Source organism: Hyperoodon ampullatus (assembly GCF_949752795.1).
Source record: "Hyperoodon ampullatus genome assembly, chromosome: 13".
Classification (NCBI taxonomy): Eukaryota; Metazoa; Chordata; class Mammalia; order Artiodactyla; family Ziphiidae; genus Hyperoodon; species Hyperoodon ampullatus.
This window is the reverse complement of record NC_136926.1, coordinates 87,224,070-87,246,715: the sequence shown is the minus strand read 5'-3', so window position 1 is coordinate 87,246,715 and position 22,646 is coordinate 87,224,070. Positions and strand designations below refer to the sequence as shown.

The following is a 22,646-nucleotide window of genomic DNA, read 5'->3' as shown; positions in this document are numbered from 1 at the left end:
AGCCAGGAAAAATCCCTGTGATGGGGGACAGACCTAGCAGATCAGTTCAATTGTGACTTCAGTTTCTGGGTGATTTTTTTTCTTTCTGTAATTTAAAATAGTCCACTAAAATTATAGTCTGGGCTACAAACCTAATTAGATAGGCCACCAAAAACAATTGTTTTTAAAACCAAGCAAAGAAAAAATGTAGGTACAACCAGTGAGTCTGATGCCTCAAAATGAAGAAACAGATTTTATTTTCTATCAAAATATCTGAATGGGTCATGCGGGAGAAAAGAAAAGTGTATGTGTATGATATATACCAGAAGCCCCTCTGTGGGCGGTTGTTGGAGGTTGGTGGCAAGGTGAGATGCTCTGGGGGTTCAGCCGAGGCAGCATGGTGCTCGGGTTTGGGGACTTTTGCACGGGTCAGGGGGAGCCTGTGGGAACCCTGGGGCTACCTGGTGTGTCCCAGCCCTGCCCCTCCCAGGAGGCCACCAGCAGCGCTGGACCCAGGGCCTCCACTCGAGGTGGGCCTGTGAGGCGTGTGTGGACCGATGGAACCTCTTGGGTCAAAAAGTGACCCGAAGACATGGCACGGCCCTTTATTCTGAGATGATGCCTTTCCTGTTCTTTTGATACCCAAATTCCCTTTCTTTCTTTAGTGAAATGTAGGCTAGTACATGGTAGTTACTTGTTTTCTCTTTATAGCTTAGCTGTAAATAAAATAAAAGCTTCTCGAAGTTCTGGATATGCCAGTATGAAGACCTCACCCCTAATTTTTGCTATTTTACTGGCCTTTGAAGTCTGGGAACCTCCTGTTGAGATGGGAATGATGCCTGTAAATGAAACAAACCATCAGTGATGATTTGCAGTGGGCTAAGCCTCTACCACACATTTTTTTTTTTTTTTTTTTGCGGTACGCGGGCCTCTCACTGCCATGGCCTCTCCCATTGCGGAGCACAGGCTCCGGACGCGCAGGCTCAGCGGCCATGGCTCACGGGCCCAGCCGCTCCGCGGCACGTGGGATCCTCCCAGACCAGGGCACGAGCCCGCGTCCCCCGCATCGGCAGGCGGACTCTCAACCACTGCGCCACCAGGGAAGCCCTCTACCACACATTTTTAAAGTTTGTTATTGGCAAAACCTCTAATTGGGTGAGTGATGATCATTTTTATTGTTTCCAGTCTCATTAAAGATCTGATCAGCCGTGAAGATGAAATTTTATTAAACTTCCTGATGAAATTATAGTTGGATGATCCCTTATGGTCGATCCCTCTCTAATCATAGGAAGAAACATTAAATTAATTGTAGTGAAAAGAAGAACATTATGACTTATATCTTTTTTTATTTTTTTATTTATTTTTTTGCGGTACACGGGCCTCTCACTGTTGCGGCCTCTCCCGTTGCGGAGCACAGGTTCCGGACACGCAGGCTCAGCGGCCATGGCTCACGGGCCCAGCCGCTCCGCGGCATGTGGGATCCTCCCGGACCGGGGCACGAACCCGTGTCCCCTGTGTCGGCAGGCGGACTCTCAACCACTGCGCCATCAGGGAAGTCCTATGACTTATATCTTATCGATAGAAGGTTTTCATTTTGTCGTTAACTTTAATAGACTGACGCACTCACAGAGGGGATTTCTGTATTGTGTGTTATTCTGGTTTGATGAGCGATACAGTCCTGCTCTGAGAAACTGAATACATCCTTTCTATTCCTGTTGACCTGAGAGCCCGTGGCATTTGGAGAAACGGGCAAACTCAGAAGGTGAAGCCGCAGCCCGTGCTCACGCTGACCTCCCCTGATAGACTCAGGATGTTCCCATGGTGGTGGGAACAGAGCTGCCCACCCGGGTCAGCTCAAAGCTGGGAGAAGCCCTGAGTTCCAGCGGGACAAGCGCTCTCCCCGCAGGCGCGGCTTCCCGACAAGAGCACTCAGGGCCATAGGACACCCGACCCCACCGCGGGCTCCAGATCATCGGCATCTTGGACACTGAACTTCCCTGATAACTACGTGCCCTGAGCTTGGGTGAACAGGAGGTGTCACTGACCGCGTCCAATGCTCGGTTAAAGGGCAAACCTAGTTACTGGGAGAATGAATAACTCACTGCCCACTCCACCCCAGCCTGTTAAACAAAAAGTGCAGAATGGGGGGCCATCCTATGGTTTCTGACTTTTTGGGTCTGGGGTGTGCCTCGGCATCTGTGTGTTCTCATGTTTGTATGCACACACACATGTGGTTTTGATGAACGTTGGTGATGGAATATGATTTCCATGGCTGTGATGGAAAAAAGCATAAGACACACAGTCTAGGTAAAAACAGTCATATTTAAATATAGAACAAGATTCACTTCATCATCACAATTTCTTTGAGATGATCTTATATGAATATGTGATGTGTGTCATTTTCTGGTTATAGCAAAAATGATATGGAATCATAGAAAATAATGATTTTCAGGATTCCTCAAATCAGCTTTTTTGGGTGTTAACAGGCATTAACATATTCTGCCAAGGGCAGCTGATGCAGTAAATTGTGGGCAGATGTATGCGTGCAGGTCAGGGGAGGGGGGCAGCAGAGCCCTGCAGAGCGCTGGGGGCTTCCAGGGCCCCGTGTCTTGCAGGTGGGGCCCAGGCTGGGCTCTTAGCTCGGGACGGCGGCGCTCTAGGATGTCCCTGCATCTCTCCTGGTCAGTCCCTCTGTTAAACAGAAACGTCTTAGCCATCGGTCATCTGCAGTTACATGTGACCCTGAGAGGCAAAACCTTGTGCCAGTTCAAGCCAGCAGGGGCTGGCGCAGGCTTGCGGGGCGCCCAGAGCTGGGGATGGTCTGCAGTTGGCAGAACGTAGATGGCAGCTGGGGACCCAGAATGAACATCACCGCCTCCGTCGAGTCCTGTTTCACTTTTCTCTGCCTCGGTTTCCTCACATGAGTAAAAGCGTTCGTAAAACAACCTGCCTCGCGGCGTTGCTGGTAACGCACAGTGCATCCAGCGAGCGCTCAGCTTTCCCTCTGGGCTGTGACCGGACACTGCATTTACCGGAGGGGAGGCCCTGGGGGACACCCAGCACGCCTGGTCCCTGCGTGTGCTGCTGGAACGGGCTCGAGGTGCGGGAGGCCAGCGCGGGGCTGCCCCTCCGCATTCAGGACCGCAGATACCAAAGGCAGCTCGGGGCCCCTGCTGCGGAGGCTGGGGGTCAAGCTCAGCCTCCAGGGCCCTTCTCGGTGGCGCCCCGCAGGCCCTGACTCTGGGCAGGTGGGACGCTGAGGACCCACAGGCCCAAGTGATGCTGCCGAGACCTTGCGCTGGAGCCTCCCTCGGTGATGACACCTGTGAGTTGCTCTAAAGAGTCAACCCTGCCCCAAGGTCGCCATCCTGCTCTGCGGGGGGGGCGGTCTCTGTGCCCCAGAAGCCACCCTCCAGCCGGTGACGTTCTCTGCTCCCCAGAGACGGTCCAGGGAGCAATTCGTGATGTTAATATCACCACCCCCAGAAGTCCAATGCATTTCCCTAAGTTTCCTGGGGTCATTTTAGCCATTAGATGGAGGTGGGGGTTTTTAAGACATTTTTGTGCAATGTCCTGTAGAATTTGTACAATAATAGAGAGAGGATTATAAGTGCATGTTTGGGTAGTAGAGCCAGACCTGTGCCTCTCACATTGTGCACTAGAGGCTTTGCTCCAGACAGAGTCTAAAGAAGAACTCTGCCCTGGGCTTTAACTCGATTAAAGCTGTTATTAATTGACAAATTGAAACTGCCCTTGTCCTAACCCAAAATGCTGCAGATCCACAGATTTTAGCTTCTCCCTGTGCTCCTTGCGTCCTGGGAGAAGCTACTTTCAGGACACAAGCGCCCTTCTCTGTGCCTCACAAACACCCATATTCAGAGACACAAAAGCCAACTGTTGTAAAAATATTAGCATTCAGAGGCGCTTGTGTTTCGTTAATGCATTTAATCATGTACAATATAGTGACTGTTTCCCCTTTACATTTGCATTAATTTATATCAGCCACAGAATCTAAAGCACAGCTTGAAAATCAGACTCTTTCTGTTGCAACCTATAAATTAGGATTGCATCCCTGCAAAAATCTACAGCTCTGTGCCGGCCACAGCATTCTTCATGGTGCTTTTTCACGTTGCTGCGATCCAGTGAGGGATTTGATATGTGATAAATATTGGTGTTCTCACGTGGTTCAAGTAACCCATGGTCATAGAAGACGTGCCATATCCTAAGTGACATATGTAAGGGCTGTAGCATGGCCGGCATTAGGCACACCTGAGAGCTGTGTGCACCCCCTTAGGAGCAGGAAAAAAGACCCCAGGGTCACAGGTCCTGGCTGTTTGCCTGGTACTGGGTCTCCGGCAAACATTTCTGCTATCCTTTGGGAGTCAGTTCCTCTGCTCTGGAAACATAAGTCAATATACTGACTGCACGATGAGTGTCACCCACGGGACAGTCTCTTGGCCCCTATGACTTTGTTAAAGGAGTGTGGAGTCCCTCGGGTTTTGTTATTTATATATTTGTGGATGTAGGGGTTGTAGATATAAAAACTCCCCCGCACACATATAACAAAAGGAAAGACCCTCCTTGCAATCACCCCCCAGACATGCGCTGTTCCTTCCTGGCCCCCCAAGGACATGACCTTGGCCCTGCACCCTACCTCTCCCTTGACCACAGTCCCTCCCACCTGGGCTCACCCGCACCTGTGCTCACCTGCAGGCTGAGCCTTCTCCTCCCCTGAAGTCTGGTCCCACCCACACCCCATTCCTTGGCTGTCTCTGGGCACTTTGCCTCAGCCCTTGAAGCCCTGCGTAGTCTGGCCGGCCTGTCTTGAATCACCCTCCCCCACCTCTCCCCTCCACTATCCCCCCACCATCCCCCTTCCCCAGAAGTCTGCCCCACCCCGGCCACCCCGCCACCCCCAGCCCCGTCCTCAGCCCACACTCCCGTGTCACCCAGCGGTCCCCTCAGGGCGCCTTCCTGATGCCCCCTTATCCTGCTGTTTCCTTTCATACCATCACTCAACATGAAATTACGCATTGTATCTGTTTCCTGTGGCAGCCACACAAATGACCACGAACTGGGTGGCTGAAAACAATAGGAATTTCTACCCTCTCGGTTCCGGAGGCCAGAAATCTACACCCAGGTGTGGGCAGGGCAGTGCTCTCCCCGAAGACTCAGGGGGAGGGTCTGCCCCGGGTCACCCACCTCCCCGTGTTCCCGGCAACCCTGTCTTGTACACAAACCAGGCCACGGTCTGCTTCCATGCCACGTGGCCTCTGTGTGTGTGTGTGTCTGCATCCAAATCCCCCTCTTCTCACAGGGACGCTGGTCATTGGGTCGGGGCCCACTCTACTCTAGTGAGACCCCATCTTAACTGGATTACATCTGCAAAAGACCTAACCCTCAAATAAGTTCACATTCACAGGTGCTGGGGATGAGGATGTGGACACACCATTTGGGGGGACATTATTCAACCATAACGTTCATCTTCATCTGTGTTCATGCGACAAGGACCGCATCTTGTTCGCCTAGTGCAGGGGACATTACACTTGCTAGGTGCTTGGTAAGGATGGGTGGCTGGGTGGGCGGATGGACGGGTGGATAAGTGGATGGATGGGTGGATGGACAGGTGGATAAGTAGACGGACGGGTGGATAAGTGGATGGACGGGTGGATGGACAGGTGGATAAGTAGGCGGACGGGTGGATAAGTGGGTGGATGGGTGGATAGTGGATGGATGGGTGGATGGGTGGTCGGATGCTGTTGGTAAATACTAGTACATAGATTTCTGGGCAGTTTGATGGATGGATAGTGTGAGTAAAGCCACATTTGCCATAGGTAAGTAATAAACTTTGGAGAAGAACCTAAGTACATGACATTCATTTATACCCACCTGTGGTAACTGAGAGCAAGATGGAGGTATTGTCATTCTCGAGGGAAATACTGTGTATTTTTGTCAAAAGCTAAGGGAGGATGCTGTGCCGCGTGAACGACCCCGTTTCCACTTAAACTTTCTGATTGCTGCTGCTTCCAGAGGAGAAGCCAAACCAAAATGTCCTGAACAAGCTGCTCTCTCCCATGCAAGAGGCCTCTTGTGGACTCTGGGGACTAAAGAATTCTAAATGCCCCATTTCTTTAAGGCATGAATTGCAAAAGGTGTGGGCAGTTCCACTTTTACCAAAAATGCTAAAAACACCTTTTGTCAAATAAGTGCTCCCAACACGCTTTGCTTAGGCACCAGTAGCCTTTTAGATGATAAATGTGCCATCCAGGCACCTGCAACCCTGGAGCCCCCCAGGGCAGGCGTGGCAGCACCTAGGGGAGATTGTGTGCCTGGCCCTGTTTGCTCGGGAAGGCCCAGTGCCGGATCCGGAGCACCTGAGACAATTCCCAGGGTCTCTGAGACACAGAGCCGCCGCCAGGATGCTCGGGCCGGATGGGCTCTGCCCGAGGCCGTCCGGGGCCGCGTGGAGCTCCTGGAGCCTGCGCACCCTGCGGATTTGATAGGAGACGGCCGGTTCCCCAGCCCGGGAAGAAAGCAGCATTGTCCGCGCCCCGCTTTGCACGGCCGTATTCATATCTCACTGTTGTTTGCAGATGTGGACCAGAACAATGGGACCCCGTTGCAGGACACAGCGGTGACAGACTCCAAGCGCACAGCGGGCCCAAAGAATGCCTGGCCGGATGCCAACCCAGCTGACCCCGGGGGCCGCCCCCATTTGATCCGCCTCTTTTCCCGAGATGCCCCAGGGAGGGAGGACAACACCTTCAAAGACCGGCCCTCAGAGTCAGACGAGCTCCAGACCATCCAAGAAGACAGCGCGGCTGCTCCCGAGGGCCTGGATGTGATGGCGGCTCAGAAGAGACCCTCCCAGAGATCCAAGTACCTGGCCTCGGCGAGCACCATGGACCACGCCAGGCACGGCTTCCTCCCCAGACACAGGGACACGGGCATCCTCGACTCCCTCGGCCGCTTCTTTGGCGCGGACAGGGGTGCACCCAAGCGGGGCTCGGGCAAGGTGAGCTCTGAGGGGTAGAGGCGCGTGCAGGTCGCGCCTCCCAGGTGGTGGAACCGGAAAAGGAAGGGAATCCGCAGGTGAACTCAGCCGTCAGCGGGAGCACAGCCTCCGTGCTGTCTGGGGAAACGTGTTTTCCTTGCTGGAGATGCTTACGGGCTCCTGGGAGGGGCCTGGGTCACTGCTTTCGATGTTTCCACCCTCTCCCCTGCTCAGCAGGGATGCGGTCAGGATGTGGTCCAGGAACGGAGAACGTTCTGAATTCACATCTCCAGGGTGGTGTGGACGTGGGCACTGTGGTCTTTTGTGTCTTATGCTTGGGGGCTTTAGGGCTGACGTGGCTCCCGCTGCCCCCGCTTCGGGGCTGCACGCTGGGCTGTTGCCAACGTTTTCCTGGACTCGGTGCCGCCAGCTTCGTGTTGCTTTGCAACAATGATGTGATTGAGGACTTTGGAAGAAACTCGAAATTTAAATTCGCCTTGAGCAGACGTTCTCTTTTGTCTGAGTTGTTTAGGGAAATAAATGAGTGTGAGGGATTAAATGAGTGCGTCTATGAATCAAAACTGTATTCGTTTGTTATTCCATTCATTTGAATGTAGAATTTGTGAAGTTTCATTATTTAAATGTTCTGTAGATAAAAATGTGTCACAGGAGAAAATTGCTCCTATTGCGGTCCGGTTTGTGAAAGTGGCTTCTGGACTAGATTGTGAATAGATCATCTGTGGCTGATGCTTCATTGAAAAGCTAATCCCCAAGTGGCATTCCGATAGCAAATACATCGCATGCGCGGCAGCTGGATTTTAGAGTGCTGGATAGCTGGGTGACTCGGGAAGCAGTGAGGTTTTTCAGAACAGCCCCTGGTTTACTGGGTGTGAAAACACCTAAGGTGCAGCTGTGCTTCTGGCTGTGACCTGTGCTTATTCTGAGAGGCCTTTGGGAAGTTGTAGGGGCTCTGAGTCGAATGTGGAGCAGACGCCCTTGTCATCGTGGTCCTATAACATCATCAACACTGGGACACCAGGAGTTCAGGAGTTTCTCGAATTTGCTTTAGTCTCTAACTACAGTTCTTAAAATTAGTGACGATCCTGAAATTGCTGGAGATAAACACAGATGTCAGCTGCACCTTTTGTGTGGTGTTAAAGGAGCGTTGAGCTTGCGGGGACCTGCTGGGGGCCGAGATCTGTCACGTGACCCTTGGCAGGACTTCCTGTGAATAACTCCATGTACCTTTTGTGCTTATAGAATTCATTTTCTGATTGGTTTCTTCAGTGTCCTGTACTTTGGGGCAGTCTTCCCTCACCCTGAAATGTGGGTCCTCTGACCTATTTCTAATGCTGATTTCAATCCAAGATGCTTTATCAAGCACAGCTATCAAACCACACCAGACCCTGACTGCCTAATCAAGTCTTGCTGTTATGCAAAGCACCCCGTATGCATGCAGCGTCGACAGTTTTGAAACCTTAAACTATTCTGCTTAACCCAAAGAACAGGAAAAATAGATTTACACTGTGCAGAAGAGATGAAGCAGCTGGATAGCATGTATTACAAAACAAGCTTCATTTCGGTGGTAATGGGTTAAGTTAAAATAAAATCGCGAAAGCGTTTATGTCAACTGTTGTGACCTCATCTCAAAATGAATATATATTAGACATACATGTTTTTCTTCCTTTATGTAAAAGTACAACCTTGATTGCATCAAGTCTGATATTCTTCAACACTTTCAAAGAAAAGATTCCAGCCTCAGAAGTAGGCATCCACTTCACAAACTAGTCTTGCTAGGTTATCAAGGATTCAGAGAAATCAAAACATTTTCATGGGATTTTTAAACATGAAAACAATGTTTAAATAATTGATTTAGAACTTTTGAAGTATCAATTCTGTTCCCTACTGGATGTTGAGTAAAGAAGATTTTCGAATGAGCAGCCTTGCCCTTTGATGCCAAAGAAATCCATTAGAGTTCGAATGCAAAATCATATCCGTAGTTGCTCATTACAAACACAGGCCAGGGATACATTCCCGTCGAGTATCTTTGTTGAAAATATGCAGTGGGCCTTACTGGCAACCTTGCTCAGCTCACCTGTCTTACTGTGGATTCTTTGTTCACTTTTAAACACTGGAGGTGTAAGCATAATACACTCGACACCCAGTGACACACCCGTAATGGCCTCGAAGCCTGAGGTATTTATTGGTGTGGGCTCATTTTTTGGTTTTGACCTTATCTTTGCTTTGCTCTGTTTATAAATCAGGAGAACCCTCATTGTTTTAGGTGCTAGAAAGGTCCTTTGGATTGAAGCGTGTGGAACTGATGGCAGCCCTTGGCTCCCGGAAAAGGGGCTGTTTGCCGCCTGCCCCCCTCCTCCGAGGGCACGTGGGGTGGCCCCTGGGTGAGCAGCGGCAGCGCCCCCTGCCCTGGGAATGCACCAACACACCCACCTTCTGTGCGGCCGGGAGTTGACATTTGAGCAAAGCGCTCACAAATTCCTTGAGGCGGCGGCATATTCTTTCGAGAGCCATAAATGAAAAGTGCATTCCCGAGACCATGCGCCTTTGTGGCAGGAAGAAAGAAAGGCGGAGTTGTTGCCTTTAAGAAGCAGGTTTCCAAGTCCGTGGAACCTGGGGCCCTGTGAGGAATGGGCGGGTGGTCAGGACGGAGATGCCACCGCGTTTGGTCAGTTTTAGCGGGTGGAGGGGGTCCCCTAAGCTGCCCCACCTACCCACCCATCAGACCCGCCACTCCGGGGCCAGCGCTGTACCCTCAGGCTTAACAGCAACATTGTGACCCATTAGCTTGGACAATAGCCAGGGTGGCCGCAGTGGTGTGACACCCGGACACACCCCAGTGGGGATGCAAGGGGCCAGGCCGGTTTCACCGTCCTCTGCATCAGTCTACTTTCCTACAGTTTCTGTACTGGTGGTTATACCTGTTTTCCTCTGTTGACTACAGTCAGAGCTGCATTTACAACCTGCTGCTCTCAGCATCCAGCATGACTTCCCTGCCTCTAATCTTGACTGTGTGGGATAAGAGCCCTTGCTGTCAGTGCCCTGGGGGATAAGCAGTCTTGCAAGTTAATCACAATGTTCTGTGTCCTGCCTTTTCTTCCGCTGCATTTCAATTTCATTGAACATGTTTTAGTTCTACGGTAACTTAACTCCTCATCGTTATCGTGGCACCCTAACGTTAGAGATGTATTCTGTAATCCCCTGGGGAGGGTGACAGTTGGAGGTGACATGAAGGACACAGCAGGCAGCGTCTGAGCAGGGTGCCCCGCCCCGTGTGAGTCTAGCCCTGAAGTCTGGGCCGGCGGAGCTGCACTCGCTCATTTCAGCCGAGAGTGTGTCCGCTTACGATGCAGCGATGCACGTAACATGGGTCTCAGCGAACGTGAGTCTACGTGGCCACGACCCAGCCACTCAGTACATCAGTTTGCCAAGAGATTTGGCCAGACATCTTTCTAGAGGAAGATCCCTGTATGCTGGGTAGATGTGCTTCTGCACCCAAACAAACACTTTTTGAGATTTCCTACAGGAATTCCTTCTGACGTATCATTGCCCTGATCAATTAGGGATCCGTTATTGATCGGCTCCCAGCGCTTTGCTGTGTCCTGCTGTGGTCTCACTCCTCCGCTATCTTTAACCAGGCGAGAGAGAAATCAGAATGGTGTGCCCCCGTGTTGGCAGCGATTTTGCTGCGTCCTCTGAGTGAAACGTTTGTAGATTATGTTGATGTATTTAATGCTGATTGCCTTCTGGTGATTGTATTCTGATTTGATTTTGTGATGACCTTTTGCTTTTTATATATATCTTCCTTTTTATGCATTTATTAAACATTTTAACAGACTAATTGCATGTGATTTTTTTAAGTTGTCTTTTTTGGTGACCCTCCCTTTACTAAGCACACGGTGTAACTAGTATTTTCATGACCTTCTGACACAGCAACCAACCAGCAGGTGAGTTTGGGGCCCCGAGCACACCCTTCTGCACACAGTTTTCACGCCTCTGCTTTACACACAGACGTCCTGTTCTCTTCTCTCCACGGGCGGTTCAGTATCCTGGTCTTCCTGTTAGGACTGTGTTCGTTCTGCCTGAGGTTTTTACTGTTGCTCTCAAAGCACCGTCCTGTACACGTTGGGGGAAATGACGGTATTCTCCCCTGTGCCTGGGACACGGGACCCTCAATAGCATTTACTGAGTGACTGAGCACAGGAAAGACGGCCCCCGCCTGGGCTCCCTGGGAGGGTACATACCGGGGGTAGAAGAAACAGCGGAGAATCTGAACGTAGAGGCAGGCTGGTTCTTTTAAGGATGGCAGGTAATTTGTGAAATTGAGGGTAAGTTCGGGGTCGCTGGTGAACTAGAAATAAGCGCAAAGACATGGGATTAATTTTGATCTGTCTTCCATTCATCTGTGCCCGTATCCTGCCACCAGACCCTGTCCTAACTCATCTCCTGTTAAACTCACTTCCATGTTATGGTGTTGCTTTCCATCATCGTTGATGTTCCTTTTGGTAGAAGCAACAGGCAATTCTTACCAGTGGATGGAGAGCTTGGCTTGACATCTGAGGGAATATCTCATTATTAGGGGGAAAAACACTCCCTCGATCTCTCATGGAAATCACTAAGTATGGATTTAGCATTCCAGAACTGGAGAAATCTCTTCTCACTCTCCGGTTTGATCGGTTATCTTAGAGTTTTTCCATTATGGACGTCACCACACTCGTAAGCCCTCGGGAAGCATCCTGCTCCGTGAGAAACAGTAGCAGGCGGAGAGGGTGACATGCGGCTTCCAGAAGGGGCCGTCCTGCCTTTTCTCCTCCCGTCCTGCGGGCGCCTCACTCCTTCTGCTGGAGATGCTGTCCCTTTGGATCCTGAGCACGTCTGGACGCGAGGTGGAGAACCTTCCTCTGCTCTCACACGGACGGAGAGAGCTGTCTTCCCTCCTCCTGCCGCCGCAGGAGGGGCATGCCGTCGGGGAGGCATCCGTGGGCCAGTCTGTCACCCAGGGGGGGCCACTCCGTCTCAGAGCCGTGGGCCATCCCTGCCCCAGGCTGCGTGGCCAGCGCCCAGGAAGCCAGGGTGGCAGTAGAGGGGCCTTAACACCAGCCCCCAGAGCTGCCTGAAAATGTCACAGAGAAATTGACCTCTTCATGAAGAAGGAATGTGGTCTTAAATAGAGGACTAGAAAATTCTTCTTTGCCTTTGGACCAAGTGTAGGCATGGACCACAGGCCATTTTTGTGGGTTTTCACCCTCAGTGGGGACAGCCTGGCCTCATCAAGGCAGAGAATCCACAGGCTTATCCACTGAGATGTGCTTCTAAATAAGTACTCAGGGGTCTTATTTAAGTACCCAATACCATGCATCAGAGTCGCCAGTACTTCTTGCTAGTATAGAAATAGCCACTCCCATGTGGAGAAAATTGATTGTGAGGTGCACAGCTAAGTACACGCTTACCACGGATTTGCCTCTGGAAACCCTAGTGTGTTCACTTTACAGTAATATTCCTAGAATGCGTTAATATTTTCCTGTGTCATAACTACTGCTTATTTCCATGCATAACCAACTGTTAACCTGGTTTTTAAAAATCCATTTCATCTGTAGCCAATATAAGACATCCCTTGAAACCTATTACACTGATTTCATCTCTTGACCCCTATGAGGCTCTCTGTCTCTCTCTCTCTCTCTCTCTCTCTCTCCCCCACTTTCTCTCTTTCTCTCTTGCCATTTTGCTATGGCAGGTCAAAAGAGAGGAACTTCTTGCAGGCCCCTTACCTTGGTCCTGTAATAATATTCTCTCCACCACATCCCTCAACATTGGTTGATTCGGCAGAAACTGTCTCGTAGCTGATAGAATAGGGAAAGTGCGCTCAGTTAGGAACAAATACTATTTAGGAAGATTTACAACACTAGAGTTCAGGCTCGTTCGCAGCTCATGAAGGAATTTTAAGTCTCTAATATTAATATTAAGCTTCTAAATGCCACCAACAGCAAAGAAGAATGGCCATGAGAAAGCATAACTCCACGTGGCCGGCTAGGACGCCTTCTGAGCGCTCTGTGGCTCTTGAAGTGATTCCCTTTTACTCTGGAGCCAACTGAGGGGACCCAAGTGTGAGAGCCACTGTTAACCCCACAGCGCAGGAAAGACTTCTACTTGTAAATCCAGAGCAGAAGCGAACACACTTGCTCTCAAAGAAAAATAAAATAAAACCCCCCGGAGTGTAAAATCTATTCCATTACAGACACGGAAAAGCCCTTTCAGCTCTTCCCGTGAAGCTGTCTTGGAAATCTTACATGTCTGGTGCCGGCAACGTTTTTAAGGAAATTTGGTCCCATAATGAGCTATAGGCCCCCAGAATAGACTCCGGGTAATAGTTGTTCCCTAACCCTTTCTCCCTGTTCCTTTCTCTCTGTCGTCCCTCCTCCTGCCCCCGGGCCCTCGGGAGCCGTCCCCTGCCGTCTTCCCTCCCGGGTCCCCTGAGCCCCGGCCACTGGCTGCTCCATCCTCCATCCGCGTCACGTGCCGCCTCCTCTAATCTCCACCCGCCGCTCGCCCGCCCCCTCCCCGCCGCCAGGAGCTCACCCGCTGGAGGACGTGGACTCAGTGGCCGCTCTGTCCCTCTGGCAGGTCCCGTGGCTCAAGCAGAGCGGGAACCCTTTGCCCCCTCATGCCCGCAGCCCGCCCGGGCTGTGCAACGTGCACCAGGTAAGACGGCTCCGCGCGGCGGCCACGGCCATACCGCGGGGACGGCGCAGGCGCTGCCGGGCCCTCGCTCCCACCGCGCGCGCCTTGGGAAGGCACGTGTGTCAGGCTGAGCAGGGCAGCTCCTGAGGGGACGCGAGCGAAGGAAAACGGGCAAAGACGGAAGGGGGGTCCTCGCGAGGGATGCGCGGCCTCGACTGAGGGTCCCGCCCAGACGGAGGTGGGCCAGGGTGAGGACAAGCTCCTGAAGCGGGCCTGGCCCCCGAGGTGGCCGGCAGCCGTGGCCTTGACCCGCCTGTGGTCCCGTCTCCTCGGAAAACCGGCGCCTAACGGACACGGAGCGCCCGCCGAGCACGAGGTGAGTGAGCTCTTCCCCGGAGCCAGCCCAGCTGAGTGTCCCCGGGGTCAGGACCTCCTTCCCGGCTGCCCCTCAGAGCTCGTAGGGACCGTAGGGACAGCCACGTGGATGGCGGTCTGGGGCGACCCCGGGGGAGGCGCGCGACCAGCCCGGGTCAGAGTCAGCTCGCGGGGGGGCACAACCCCGCCCAGGCCTCTGCTCTCGGAGCCCAGCAGGCGCTGTGCCCGGGCATCGACCGGCCTTTCCAACCTGGGAAAGCGCAGGAGGTTGAAACCACGTGGCACGCGACAGGAAAGCTAGTTCTGACTGAGCCCCGAGGGTGCGGATGGGGCCAGGGGAGCGGGACCCAGGCAGCCGGGAGCTGTGCCCGCAGCTGAGACCCACCGTGGAGCCCTCCGCCCCGCACGGGACGGTGTGACCACAGGGGCCCGCGGGGCCGGCTGGTCCCAGGGGAGGAGCGGATCCATACGACGTAAAGGGTCGGCTCCCGGACGTCGGTCCGGGGGAGGCTGGCAGAGCGGCCGCAGAGCCCAGGGCCTGACCCCGTCGTAGGACCCGGCCACGGGAGCGGTGCCAGGGCCGCTGGCTGCCGGGAGGGACTTGCCGTCGAGCTCCCTGGGGTGGGCAGGGGCGCATCTCCAGGTGACAGCTGCAGGGGGGCTGGAGGGGTGCTGCCGCCGAGCCCGGGTTTCACGGGAATCGCGTTTCAGTTGCGACCGTCGTGCTCACCCGTGCAGAGGGCCCCTGGGTGGCTCCTTCTCAAAGCAAACAGCCCCACCCCCGGGGAGGTCGAGAGGGCCCCGTCCCCCTGGAGGCGCATAACCTCTGGGGCCCTTGGGCCTTGGCCTGGTCCACACTCGGCCTCGAGGAAGCCAGGGCTGGGCCGCAGAGGCCTTCTGGGGGGCCCTGGGCTCCCAGGCTGAGTGCGGAGAGCCGGAGCGGACGCTCGCTGTTTCCTGGCAGCGGGGATGCGGGCGGGCAGAGGCCCCGACGGGGACCCACGTGCTCCCTGTGCCCTGAAGCCACCGGGACCCCCGTCCTCTCCTCCACGGGACACGTCGCCATCAGAAAGCACGCCCGCTCCACTGAGGGGCAGAGACATTGCCAGAAATCCCAGATGCGGTGCAGAGCGGGGCGGGCCGGAGGCCAGGGCTTTGGCGTTTGGGGATGTTAGGAAGCTTACAGCAGCCCTGCCCTCCACAGCTTCGTCCCAGACAGACCTCTGTGCCCGCGTGTACAAAACTGGCCAGAAATGCACGAGTTCCACACAGCAGCCCCAGGGACGCAGCACGGAGGCCGGGCGTCCGCGGCCTCCACTTACGGGCCTTTGCCTTTGCTGTTTGTTCACTATGTCATCCTCCAGCACGCTGGATTCTTCAGTATTTCAAGAAAGAGCTTATGTTTCTCGGAGCGTTAACAGCCCCGGACACGGGAAAGCACTGAAGGGCCAGGTGGCACGAAGTGGTTTCAAAATACGACAAAGGGCACGTGGAGTAGACTTGCGGAGCGGACAGGAGCCGCGGGGTGAGGCCACGGCCGAAGGGCTGACGCGGGGGCTGGGGATGGTGGTGCAGGACCACCGGGCGGCTCGGGACCGAAGGCTTCCTCCTCCTTCCCCTGCGGTTCAGAGACTTAAAGTCGGTGAGCGACGTCAGGCTGGCGTCCTGCACCCGGACCTCCTTCTCTCTGTCTGCCTGTCTCTCTGAACAAACACACCAGGAAGGGTGAGAGAGCCCCACCTACTACACGTCAAGGAACAAGTGGGCTCAGCACTGTGGCTGCGCTTCCAGGACTGGGTCCCCTGCGAGGAATCCCTTGATTCCAGGAGCCTGAACACTTCTCTTGATTCTGACACAGGGCTGACCTTGAGGGCTGGAAGAGGACCGTGGAAGGTGGGAAGCCCAAGGCCACGCATGAAGTAATATTTGAGGACCGAAAAGCAAGCTGGGAAAGCACGAATTCCAAGGCAGAATCAAGGAGCAAATACACAACAGGGAAGACAGCTCCGCGGGGAGACGGGAAGAGCCTTTCCTCTGCTTTCTCCATCACGTCACCCTGGCTCCGCATGGCTGGGCCTCTGGAAGCTGCATGACCCAGAGCGCCTGGCGCCTGCAGATGGAAGGAGCTGGAAAGGTGCCCAGGGCGGGGAGTGCGGAGCACGTGCCTCGCCCGAATAATCCCCGTCCCACCCACACCTGCACCTCTGGGCCCTGGAGATGCAGGAAGAACAGAGGGGGAAGCCCCTGTTCCCACGCCCGTCAGCTGCTCTCACTGGCTTCCTTAAGCCCCTCTGCCTGCATCCCACAGACCCCGGGAACCGGTCCTCACGGCCTGGAGAGGACACTGCCTGGACGTCCGGCCCGGGAGGTGCCCAGAGGTTCATCCAGAGCCGCCCTGCCCGCTGTGACCCCCCAACCAACCGTCCCCAGGATGCTCGGGGGTAAGGAGTCGGACTCTTCGCACCTGGAAAAGCACAGGGTAAGGATGGAGACACGCGTGGTAGGTCTGAGTCCACTGCTCAGCCTCCTGTGTGTCTGCTCTGAGCCTCCTTTCCTGGCCTGAAAAGCACAGCAACATCAGAAATAACCGTCTGTCCTGCCGACGCCCCGGGCCCCCGTGCTGATGGAGAGAAACATCCGGAAGCTGCCGGCACATCGAGGGCGCGTCAGGCCTGCTTCCCGCAGGGACCCTGCGAGGCCGCCCCAGCTCTGGCCGTCAGCTCCTGGGTTCCCGCTCTCAGGCCTCAGTTTCCTCAACCAGAAAGCAAAGGGGTCAGAGTCGGTGACTGCAAACATCTCTCTGAAGACTGAGACTCCATGGTTATTTCCTCAAGTCTCCAGGGGCCTCTCGTAAGCCCAGCCCCGCCAACCCCGAGGTGCTCCCGGTGACTCCGTGCCTTAGGCTTGTGGGCTCCTGTTCTGCTCCCGGGAAGCACAGCCCCCAGACCCCAGGCATCACTCACATGGAAAGCATTCCAGAGGCTTCCCTCGTATTTAGCCGTCAGGTTTTCTCAATCGATTTCTTCGTGATGTCCAAACAAATGGCTCTGACCAGAGCTGGGTGATTTTGATGGGCCCTGGACGTCTGGCCATGGGGACCCAGAGCAGAGCAAGTGGGACCCTGCCCACCTGGGCGGAGCCTCTCCTGGGGGACCGTGGTCTACTCCCCCCACCCCCGACGGGCTGCCCCCCAGTGCAGCTGCGCCCAGGCCTGCGACCTTCACTTGCAGGAAAGCCTGTTGCAACTTGGCTTTTCTTCCAAAATAATCTTCCAGACTCTGTATCCCTTAAACCACTTGCTGTCATTCTGCGCAAGGAACTACTGAATTCTAAGCCAAGCAAAGGCATCCGGGCGATTGTTTGGTTTACGCCTCTGCTGAGCTGTTAGTTTGATGTTTATGCTGGGAAGTCTTCTGCGTACTTTAGACACATTGAGGTCTTTAAAAATGGGTGCCTGGGAGCAAGGAAAAGAGCCGGAGCGGTTAAGGCCGACATCTAACCTGTCCTCCCGCTGTTTTGGAAGGAGACACGGGAGGCCTCCAAACCCACGTTCAAGAGGTCGCTCTCAGCACCAGCCCAGATGCCCTGAGTTCGGGAAATTGCGGTGAGCCTTCCCTGCGGGGACGACGAGCCCAGGCCTCCGGCTGTGAGCTCTCCAGGGCTGCCCAAGATGAGGAGGGAGGAGCTGCCTTATGGGACAAGGGAGAGTGGCCTGGGCACCGCAGAGGGAGCCTCACATCCCTGGCGGGACGGCCCAGGGGCAGCCGCACATCCTGTCTGGACGAGAAGACGGAGCGGTGGGTGGAAAACACAACGGTCTGCGGAGTCCTCGCCGACGTGGCCGCAGCTCCCAGCTCTGACCGGGCCCTTGTTCACTGCACTGCCTCCTGTTCCACCACCCTGGCCCGCTCACCGGGGTGAGAGCGGAGGCCAGGCCTCGGAGCCCCGCCCGAGTTTAACCCCCCTCGGGGGCCACGCAGCCACCACACGCTCACTGAAGGAGCGGACGCGCCGGCTGTGACGTGACACCGACTTCCTGTGTGCCGGTGTCCGGGGTGACCTCATGACCACATCCCAGGTTTGTTCCGTCCTTGCCAGGAGGCCTCTGACCTCGATCTTTGGACGGCCGTCCCGTGGAGGCAAAGCCTTCGGTGCAGAGGAGGCCGGGGCTTCGGTTTCCTCGTTTCCGGTGAAACATCGCAGAAGAAACCAGAAGCCGCCGTGCTTCCAGCAGCCCGCTGCCTTCGGCTTCACAGGCTGCTAAGAGGGTAAACTCTCCAGCTTGGAAACCGGCCCCTCTAATCACGGGCCAGGCAACAGCCCCAGCTGAGCGGAGGACCAGGGACGACCCACACCTCCGCACAGACCGCGCCCCGCCAGCCTTCTCACATGCCAGTATCTGAGAAGAAACGTGTCATCAGAACAGGCAGCAGGTCACCGAAAATCTCCACCTCAACGAAGGTCTGCCTGTGAATCTCTCCTGTAACTGAGAAAGGCCCGGCGCTGATACTGCATGGCTTTCTCTAAACAAAGAAAAAGCCCACGGCTTTAATTAAACTCCTTCGAGTCAATGATTCAGGAACAAACATATTCTTAAACTTGCCAAGGGCAAAAACGTAGGGCAAAACTGCGTAGGTCATTCAGACAGAAAAGAATTCCCTCCAGATTGCAAAATCTAAACGCCTTGACCTTGCCAGAAAAAATCTAATGCTCTCTCCTGAGGCGTATTAGAAGCTGTTTGACCAGAAATGGAGCAATTGCTTCCTCTGAAAAACATATATACACAAAACTAGGAGCGTGCCCAAAAGGCCCAAGATAACCTCGTGATCCAGTGATTTCTGGGAACAGCCAGAGAGCATCGTGCAGTCAGGGTGTGGGGATTAAAACATGCCGTGTTCATCAAGACCAGCTCTGAAAGGGGGAAACTCACAGCTCGAAGAGTTTCCAGCCAGATGTGTCATGTCTTCCACAGGCCTGTGACCTTTGGGTCACATGCTGTAGTCCAGAGTACTTATTTTACTGGCAGCTAGCTCAGCACCTGGGCCAGTCGCCACAGGGACATAAAGCTGCCACAACCCGTCCTTCCAAAGGGCTACAGGGAGGTAGACGGGCAGACAGACGGGGCAACCACGGATGAGAGTCATTCGGCACAAGGTACGCTGCTGCCTCTTTCAGGAAGTCCTTAAGGAGGATGAATGACCGAAACAACATTTCGGAGGGCGGTGAAGGATTTTTATAAACCATCAAAAGATGTGTGAAGCAAGAGGAAAAAGGCAGAAAAAGTATATCCGTTTCATAGTGAACTACGTGTCGTGGTTCTTAAATATAAAGAAAACGATACGGAAGAAGCATATCTGGTTTTCTTACCGCTTTCACAAGGAAAACAGTCATCTTAAAACCAGCGTATCTGGTTTTCTTACCGCTTTCACAAGGAAAACAGTCATCTTTTCACAAGGAAAACAGTCATCTTAAGACCCCAAGTCTTACTCTCCTGTTCTCCCTAATTGTCGGCAGTTCAGAAAAACAGTGACACTGTTATAGTCTGTGGCTCCAAACAGGTTAAAGAGATGAACCGCTTAGCTGCCTGGACCTGGGTTTCTTGAGGGCGCCACAAAATCAAAGATTTCTCTGGCGGAAAAAAGGAGAACGCCAGTTCCTCCGCTCCCCGTGTCTCTGGACCACTGGTGGAACCACCTACTAAAGGCGTGTCTCCTTAATGCCACTTGGCAGATATGTGCAGAGTTCTGTCGTGTTCAACCTGTACATTGAAGGATTCAGTATCCAAGATGTTTGTTCGTTGGATGGCTGGTCAGTTGGATGCTTTTAACCACATGAACAAAATAGAACGTTGCAGACAGTACAGCCCGCTTGGATTGAGGCATAACTTTTCCGTTGAAAGTGGGAGCTGATGGAGCCCCAGTTTTAATTACGTAGAACTGCATCCTTCCAAATGACAATGAACCTGAAAAATCTCGTCTCTCTCACTAGATGTGCCGCGCATTTGTCGTATCCAGTTACCAGTATTTCCCAAGATAAGTAGGAACTCGTTTTCTAGTAGAGCAGTGATTGCAGCTTTCCCAGTTCTCTAGATACTAACCGACATCTCTGATCGATGCCCCCGAGAGACACTAACTTGTTTTTCTTATATCTGAGCACATTTTTGTTTCTAGCGCACCGCACCTTCACAGCTTAACAGGAGGTAAGTCTGCAAACTTGGAAAAAGTTCTTCTCCCGTCCCTTTGGTCACGTGGCTGGCCCGTGATTTCTCCACGTGCAGCTAGTGTTCGGTTTGGGACATTGCTTCTTGTGCACGTGGAATCCACAGGAATCTCGGATGATGCAGCAGGTTAAAACATGGAGCTGGGGCTGAAAGGAGACTGCAGGCCCTTCACTTAACCCCTTTGAGTTCCACTTCCACATCTGCAAAAAGAGGTGGCCACACAGAGCAACATTTCTGGTCTGTGACCAGCCGGGTTGAAAATAATAATGCGTCCACCCCGTGTTTTCAAAGCAAGTAGAATCAATTTCTTTGCTCCTTTTTTTTATACTGGATCCTTCTGGGGACACAGGGAGAAACGTGCGTTCCTGGAACTTGTATGATTGACTTGACTAAGAAAGTGCCAGTAAGAGAATGGTCACTGCTTTTAGCCACTGATGGCCATCTGGACATATTTGAGACAGATCCACAGAGAGGCCACTCCGGCTGTGTCATTCTGGCACGGCACCAGGACCTCTCACTGAGTGAGGCGGGCTGCACAGGGCCTTGGCCACCTCAGGTTTCCCTTCACAGGGTTAGGAGTTTGCTGATGGGCCAGGCCTGGGGCACCTCGGAGGTACCCGTGGCCACAGACCCCGACGGATGGTGGGTTGAGGTGCCCTGGCATGAGGGCACCTGTGTCAGTCACCTCCGTGAAAATGCTCAAGTCTTAAAAGGGCAGCAGTTTCCAAATAGCAGCTCCACACAGAGCTCATGTCTGTTCACATCACACAGAAAAGATGGAGCAGGTATTACTAACACTAGTTATCAGACACACATTGTCTTTGAAGGACCAGTTTCTCCCAAACTAGCACACAGTAAGACAGAGGAACAGCGCAGGAAGAGAACATGCTTCCTGTTAATGCCGGCAATTAGAGGGAAGCCAGAACACAGTTATGATATTTAAAAGACGTTCTTATCTTGTAACGAACCTCAAATTGTCACACTGGGTTTTAAAGTACCAGGGAGAGAGCTGGTCCTATAACAGGCTCGCAGTCTCCTGGGTAGCTACTATAAGCCATGAGTCTATACCTGGGTGGTCCTCAGATGCTTTTCCTTACGCTTGTGTATCTAATGATGTTATTCTCCTGGTCCCTCCTTTGCACTCATCCAATGTCATTCATCCGGAGGAGAGAGGCAAGCAAACTAGAGCCTGGGCAGAGAGAGGGGAGACCGCCTGGGCTCGTAGGGTCCAACAGGGAGCACACGGGTGCCTCTCAGGTGCAGAGCCCGGGAGGGGTGGACACAGAGTGGGGAAGCGCCCCAGAGCCACGGATTCACTCTGACTTCCATCACTGGCATTCTGATGGTGGATTCAGGAAAAAGTTTAAATTCCTCTCACAGACAAGAATTAAGCAAGCACTAGACCTCTTTTTTTTCCCCCCTAAGCACAAAACCCCAGGCACAGTGAATACTAATTTTTTCAAGAGGCAGCGTTTTCTTCTGAGAGGGACTGAGTCTATCCATTTGTTTCTAATCAAATGCAAATGCAAATGATGATGCCGGCAAATACCTCATCCCTATTTTCATAAGACAGCCGCTAGAGTCAAGGGAATGAATCTTTACCCAATCTGATGACCACTGATCTTCAGATGTGTCAGGCGAAAACTAATCCCCTGTTATTACTGGCAAGTTTAAGGACTCCCAGCTCTCCAGCGAATTGGAAAAACAGTTATAAAATCCTTCCCGTTACCTGGAGACGGGACTGGAAAGCCGCCGGGACGCCAAGTGCACGAGCCCCCCCCTGCTGGTGAAGGACATTATCACAAGTGGAGGGAAAATGAATCACAATTTTTCAAAACCAGTACAATGAAACAGGCTAATGGAAAAAGCAGTTTATGTTAAAAATTCATGAAATGGTTGTCCTTTATCCCATGGCTTTCCTCCCATCGTGTGTAAATTTTTTAGCATAATGTTATTTTATTTGCCACCAAGAAGTTTATTGTTGTTTTGTTAATCATGATGCCAAAAAAGAGTAACACGTCAGTGCCACGTAACCCTGCGCGTGCTGTGATCACGTGCCGAGGCCCCTACGCGACTCACGTGTTCACGTGTGCAGACAACCAGGTCTCCATGTCGTTCACCAGAGTGTGAACCAAGTCACCCCTGAGAGGTAGGATTTCTTCTACAAACTTCTTGTTCTTTGAAATCCCTATGTAATAAGCACTATTTTTCTAAACAACTTGAGTTTTCATTTTTAAAAACCTGGACTAATTTTCTAATTTCACTTGCCCCAGATATTCAGCTCCACGTATTTTGGAGAGAGCGTGTTAACGCCCTAACCTCAGGTGTAGACCGGCATGTGGGGCGGGGTCCCCGTCTCCGGCCCCGTTTCCTTTTCTGATT

At 53.1% G+C, this 22,646-nt stretch overlaps 1 protein-coding gene across 1 annotated transcript in view; it reads left to right on the top strand.

Annotated features, from left to right (window-relative positions):
- Positions 1 to 22,646, top strand: part of MBP (myelin basic protein) — a gene marked incomplete at its 3' end in the record, with an annotated part of 116,775 nt that overhangs the window by 76,799 nt on the left and 17,330 nt on the right. Inside the window, exons 4-5 of the mRNA XM_079717946.1 lie at positions 6,573 to 6,994; positions 13,613 to 13,690. Of these exons, the coding sequence (XP_079574072.1) occupies positions 6,573 to 6,994; positions 13,613 to 13,690 (500 nt within the window). The remainder of the gene's footprint in view (positions 1 to 6,572; positions 6,995 to 13,612; positions 13,691 to 22,646) is intronic.